At 31.0% G+C, this 6,432-nt stretch overlaps 1 protein-coding gene across 3 annotated transcripts; it reads left to right on the top strand.

Moving 5' to 3' along the window:
- Nucleotides 1–2,262: 2,262 nt before the first annotated feature.
- Nucleotides 2,263–6,062, top strand: LOC101495490 (uncharacterized). 3 transcript variants are annotated; one of them, XR_003474300.2, is made up of 5 exons: nt 2,263–3,447; nt 3,787–4,052; nt 4,407–4,616; nt 4,819–5,150; nt 5,800–6,062. XR_003474300.2 is itself a non-coding variant. In XM_004508156.4 (4 exons), the coding sequence occupies exons 1-4, from the start codon at nt 2,319–2,321 to the stop codon at nt 4,960–4,962; spliced, it is 1,749 nt and encodes a 582-aa protein (XP_004508213.1). In that variant the 5' UTR covers nt 2,263–2,318; the 3' UTR covers nt 4,963–5,358. The 3 variants fall into 3 exon arrangements, 1 of the variants encoding a protein (XP_004508213.1); XR_190129.4 differs by having other exon boundaries at nt 5,792–6,062; XM_004508156.4 differs by lacking the exon at nt 5,800–6,062 and having other exon boundaries at nt 4,819–5,358.
- Nucleotides 6,063–6,432: the final 370 nt, after the last annotated feature.

Genomic DNA, 6,432 nt, shown 5'->3' with positions numbered 1-6,432 from the left:
GTAGATAAATGAGCGAATGGAGTAACACGCAAAGGTACTTGCACGAGAGGGGAAAGATCGTCAAGTTCAAAACACTCTTCTCCTTCTTCTTCATCTTGTTGAGAGGCAAAATGTGGTTCGGGCTCTAGGTCAGAGTTTGAGGCGGTATCGGAAAGTGTGGCGTCACTTGAAAAATCAGTTTCGGAATCATCAAGAGTCAGAGGAGCTCTGATAGGAAGGGAACTTGATAGAGGCATTTTTTCATGGAACTCAGCGGCGGTTACAATTTGAGTGGCGGAGACGGAGGCGTTTGGATTTGACGCCATGCGCGAGCAATGTGTTTGTTTGTTTGTCTGTTAGAGATAGCTAGTGGTCACACTTACCATTTACCAAAGTGGCTAACCGTCGAATCGAAGCGATTATTGTATTATTTGAATTTGAATACGCTAGCCAACAACCTATCAAAAGATTGGCCCATTGATCCATGCGAAAAATTGTTCTGTTTAGTTACTTGTGTACCCCTGGTTTTACATACGAAATGACAAAAAAACTTTTTAATATTTTTAAAATTATATCAATTTAAAATAATTGAATTTTATGTATTTAAAAAAATATAAATAAAAAAGAAAATATTATTTTTATTAAGTATTGGTGTATTATTAATATTATAAATAATAAAATATATTGAATTGAAAATTATGCAAATAGTATTCTTTTGTATCTCGCAATAAATGTCATTTAAGATTTTTGTACAGATATTAAAAAATACAATAATTATTAAAAGGAAAAAGATAAATCATTTTTAAAATAAACATCTTGACTATTGGTGAATTTTTTACTATTTTCAATGTAAAGTATAATATGTTTTGATAGTTATATATATAGTAATAATTAAATTGTAGTGTACGAAAAAATAATAATTAAAATTGTATTAAAACTATGAATACCATTCATTTTTAGATAATTTCTTTTATTAAAATGATACTTATTGTAAAATAGATGAAATATTAATTAATGATATAATTGAAAATTAAAATAGTCAGTTATTTTGTAACAATTTTTATTTATCATCGACTACATTTTTTTTTTGTATTAAGAAAAATTATTTATCTAATATTTTGCTAATAATTATCAATAATAAAGACATGTTTCATGCTTTTTTTTTTAATATTTATCGTTGTTAAATATTTATTTCGTGTTTCTTTATTTATTAGCGGTAAATATTTAAAATATAAATTTTATATTTATCACTAACAATATTGGTTTTGTGTTATTTTTTATATTTATTAATAACAAATATTTATTTTATATTTTTTTAGTAGTGTTTGAAATTGGAAGAAAGATAAAAATAAAAATCAATAATATTTATTCTATTATTTTATATATTTAATTCTTATGTAATTTTGTTAAAACCATGATTTTTTTTATATATTTATCACTGATAAATATTTATTATATATTTTTTAATAGTTTTTGAAATTGAAATAACTAAGAAAAAAAAATAAAAGATCAACAAAAATTTATCTCGGAAGTTTTTATATTTATTATTTTACTAAAATTCCAATTTTTTATGTGTAATTACGTTATTGTTCTATTAGTGTTTTTATTTTAGAGATTAATTATGTAGATGATAATTATATTTCAGTTTAATTTTTTATTGCAGTTTTGTGTGCGTGTTTTTTATTTTATTTTTTGTGTTGTGAGTGAATTTTTTTTATAGTTTTTTGCATGCAATTTTTTTATGTAGTTTTCTTTTTTTTTGTTGTTGCAGTTTTTGTAGTAAATAATCAACAAAATAAATAACTATTTAATCTTTATATAAAATAAAAGATTAAATTTTAAATAAATAGTATTATAAATTTAATAGTACATTATTTTTTTCTATATTAATACTAGACATTTTAAATGATTTTAATAATTACTAATGTAACATTTATCTTTTTAGTTTATGTTTATTTCTCCTATAACTTTTATTTATTTAAATTACGGTGATTATAAAGTTATCTTTATTACAAAATACAAAAATATAAAAGAAAAAATAATATTAACACTTAAAAAAAGTAATTTTTGCATGAGTTTAATGGATATTGTAAATATAATTTCAAATTTCTTTAACTTCAAACTATCATTCCATTAAAAACTACTACATTTTTCCATGCATTTTTAAATCGTTTTTGCATTGTAGTGGGCACAATTTTAATTTTAGGAGGTGTAATTAATTATTATCTCTCTAGGAAGCTCCGTAAGTATATTGGGCCATAGTAAAACTAATTCGGCCCACCAAATACGGAACCTGCTTCTTCTCGTTTTTGCAAACGTGCCATGTTTGCATTGCAGCAATGGCGAGTGCGCATTGCTCTGTCTTCTCCTTCTATGCACCTTCCCCTACGAGACGAAACACTTTGATTATAGTCTCTTCAAAAACTAGTAACAGGAAAAATTATTTACGACCAAAAATTCTCAAAACCCTAATTAAACCCTCTATTCGTCTACAACCATCGCCATTACAGAACATCGTTTCCCCTCCTCAAGAACACGACCTCCGTGTTAATGTTCCCACCGAAGATACGCACGGCGAAAATGTCACCGGTACTGTTGAAGAAACTGGTGAATTGGAAGATTTACAAGTCTCTGTGGAGACAGCCAAAAACAATGGCGTTTTTGGCAATGTTTCTGCCAAGAACATCTTCAAATACGGTGGTATGTATTTGATTGGGGCTTTTGTGTTTCAAACGGTTTCTTACTTTTGGAGTTTAAGAAATCAACATTCTAACGTGAAAAATGAGGATTTAGATGTAGGTGAAAGGGAAAAGATGAACATTTTGTTCGGGAATGGGAACAATGTGGAGGGTCAAGTTGGAATCGAAAAGAAAGTAGAGGAAATTAAGTTAATGGCGAGGGAAGTTCGGAGAATCGAGTTAGAGAAGAAAGGGGAAGAGGACGAGGATGGGGATCCTGAAATTGATGATGAAATTGGTATTGAGAAAGAGATTAACGCGCGCCTATTGAAGCTGCGGGATAAGGTAAACAGTAACAAGGATAGTTCAGCAGCGTTGCGATTAAATGGTGGTGGAAATTCTGCTGGTGATGGTGATGTGAATGTGAATAAGGGAAAAGAGACATCGGTGTTTAAGAAAAGGTCTAAATTTAAAAGCCCTTCAACTAAGGGTATGAAAACTCCTAAGGGCTTTTCAGGGACCCAAGGTCGTAGGGTATCTAGTGTAAAAACTCAAGATTATGGAATTGTTGATGGCACTGATCCTGCAGGAAAGTTACATGAGGATAAGCAAGTGAATCAACAAGATGTGATACTCAAAAATACTTCCCGTGTTACCTCGGATGAAAGTGAAGGAAAATTTATCAGTGACGAGTCCATAGAGAATCTAAATCATGAGAATTTGGAAGAAAAGATGGAGACACCAAATATGAAAATAAAAGATGGATCTGAGACCAAGAGCATAGACAATGGTAATGCGTTCAATGCATAACTTACGAATGGCTTTTCATTTCTATTGTTATTTATTTATTTGAACTCGTATCATTTATTGTCTGTTGGAGTAATTTAGTTAAAACATTTTGAATTGCCTTTTCATTTTCAAGTTATGCTGTTTCTTTTTGCACCATTGTTCCAATTTCATTATATATCAAAGTTACGGCAGTAAAACTTTATTTAGATTTGCAGTTTAAAATTTCAAAGAGCAAGGAAAATACAAAACTTTGTTTTGGGTGGATTTTACTGTTTGTCTGTGAATATAGGTTTGATTGGGAGAAATTTAGCACAATTTGAGTCATTTTCTATATGTTTAGGTGGTTTCAAGGAGACTAGTGTTGGGATGTCTTCACCTGAAGTTATACAGTCAAGAGACTCAAGAGAATTGAGGACACAAAACCCTCAGGGTTTTGTGAAAGGAAACCAGGATACTGGTCCAATTTTGGAAAAGGATAATCTGCATGGTATAAATGGCAGTTCAGGACATGGATTAACTAAAAAAAACTCAGCGGCTAACGAAGTCCAAGTTAAACAAGCTAACACTAGGACTGATATGTGGTGGCTGAACCTACGTTATGTTCTAGTATGTGGCTGTGGAAGATAATTCTTTTTGTTTACCTATTTTTCAGTAGCATAACTATTAAGGATTTGACTACCCAAAAATACTACACAATTGTTGTTTATCCTTTCTTAAAGCTGTGACCCTATAAAAATTTCTAGTTGTATCAAATATATATGGTTCAATCCCTTAAAACTTCAACAAAGCCAAGTATCCTAGGCTGTAGGACCTTTTCTTGAAATACACTTCAGAATTATTTTGGCTGCATTAGATTCATGGGAAATAGACATGTATTTGGTTAATGAAACACTAGTAAATATGTGTGCCTCTATGTGTATCCATTTGCATCTAACCATGAAATCATATCTCTTTGTGAAGGTTATTCTCATGGAAAGTGGCTCCGACGGAGAAGGTCCAAAAGGTCTCTATAGCTTAAAGCTCACCTCTAAGGAACCGGAACAGAGTGGTGATTCCTATACTGTTGCTTTTGAGGATCACGCTGATGCCAATAACTTCTGTTTTCTACTAGAATCCTATTTTGAAGATTTGGACGATTTTAGTGCCAATGTTGTTCCCATGTCAATACAAGTAAGAATATCAGCTTGCACAGCAAAGAAAAACTTATATGCACCAAAATATATAAACTAAAACATCTCATTGTTCTTGTTGAACCATGCACATGTTAATTGAAATTGATAATTTTGTACATATTCTTCTTTTAGTTAACTGTTGTGTGTATAATTGTGTTTGATATATGGATGTCTAAAGAGGTACACATATTGTTTTGTAGGATTTGCAGGAAGAAATAATATCACATGAGGATAAAGTAGTAGTTGTAAAAAAGAAGCAGCTTCAACTCTATGCCGGGCAACTACTTACTGATGTTGAGATGGCGTTGTGCTCTATAATAGAACAAGATCAAAATATGCCATAATTGGTGATATCTGAGATGAGTGATGCTTTATCAAATCCCACAAAGAATGTCCATAGTGAAGAAACAGTCATTCCAACCATCAGTGGACAATGAAAATTCAGTGCATCATTTCCACCAAAATCAAAAGTTGGAGTTGATGTCCATAGTGAAGAGTGCTTGTCACTACTACTGGCTGAACCTGGTGTCAGGTTTCTCTTTATAAATTTTTCTTTGTTTAAAAAGTTTATATGTTCATGTAAGTTTCAACATATCTCACCAAGGGACATGTCTACGTTGTACATGATCTTATAGAAGTTCTAGGGATTATTTGGAGTAGAATAATATGTGGGGGAAATTCGTACTTCGTGCAATGTAAAATTTGAAAGTCAGTTCAAATTGCAATTGTGTGACTCGAAATTCTTCTGAGTTTAGCATAAATTTCTGCAACCATCACACTTTGCAAAGCGAAGTATTTGCAGTTCTTCTTAAGTCTTAACTTTACAAAAAATTATGGCAAGTTAGCAACTATATGTAAATGGAATATGCTGCAGCAAACTGGACAATAATTTTATTCCAACATTTGTTTTTTATACATACGGTAGGTTCAATGTTGGACCAGAAATTTCTATAATAGTGCAACTTGAAAATATAAATCCAGATTGAAGCAAGTGGAAAATGCATTGCATGACTTTTGAAAGTGAAATCTAGTATATAAAATATATGGGTAGTATTCAGTACATATATGATTTAAGAAAAAATTACGGGATGAAAATATATATAATGCAAAAGAGATACAGGAAGTAGCATTACTTAGGGAGGAATTCTGATTTGAACATACACTCTTTTGAAGTGCAACAGGAAGATCATGTCCAGTACACAAAGCTAGAGGTTGGAGCAATTGGATTTGGAAGACAATCTTTCCTTCACCAGCCAGTGGGGGTAAAGGTGTGTGTCACCAATGTTGATAACTTGCAGAAGTTTTGGCGATGGTTTTTTGGAGGGTAAAATTCAGTTGATATAGAAAGTGTACCTAATATGTAAATTCAATTGATGGAGGATAAAATAGAGTGAGGTATTTTCCTGTCAAAAAAATAAAATAAAATAGTGAGGCATTCAAAGCATCATGTTTTTTAAAATTGACAAATATCAAAATTGTTAATAGTGATATTTTATTTTATATTTGAATTTGGAATATCGCACGTAAGTATACGGATTTACAGTATGATTCGAACGAGTGAAGTATAGGAGAGAGAGAGAGAAATAAAGGAGACCGGAGAATAAATTTGTTGGGTATCAATGTTTTTCATTTATGCCCACATGCGAACAAAAACTGACTTCTTCCATCCAATATTGCCCTCACTGTACTCACATATTCTATTAAAATTCTGAAGGCTTACAATTTCCTGTTTTTACTCTCTTACGATAATTGCTAGCAATTAAATAAATGTAAATGTTTCATGACTTAATTGTAGTTCTAGTAAGTTCTTATAA

The sequence above is a fragment of the Cicer arietinum genome, chromosome 7, assembly GCF_000331145.2.
Source record: "Cicer arietinum cultivar CDC Frontier isolate Library 1 chromosome 7, Cicar.CDCFrontier_v2.0, whole genome shotgun sequence".
Lineage (NCBI taxonomy): Eukaryota > Viridiplantae > Streptophyta > Magnoliopsida > Fabales > Fabaceae > Cicer > Cicer arietinum.
This window is presented reverse-complemented; position numbering and strand designations above follow the sequence as displayed.

Bases quoted from the DNA above. Each gene is read 5' to 3' on its own strand.
- LOC101495490 (XM_004508156.4), top strand. From the start codon at position 2,319: ATGGCGAGTGCGCATTGCTCTGTCTTCTCCTTCTATGCACCTTCCCCT. The intron at 4,053-4,406 runs GTATGTGGCTGT...CTCTTTGTGAAG, and splicing joins TGAACCTACGTTATGTTCTA to GTTATTCTCATGGAAAGTGG. The intron at 4,617-4,818 runs GTAAGAATATCA...ATTGTTTTGTAG, and splicing joins TTGTTCCCATGTCAATACAA to GATTTGCAGGAAGAAATAAT.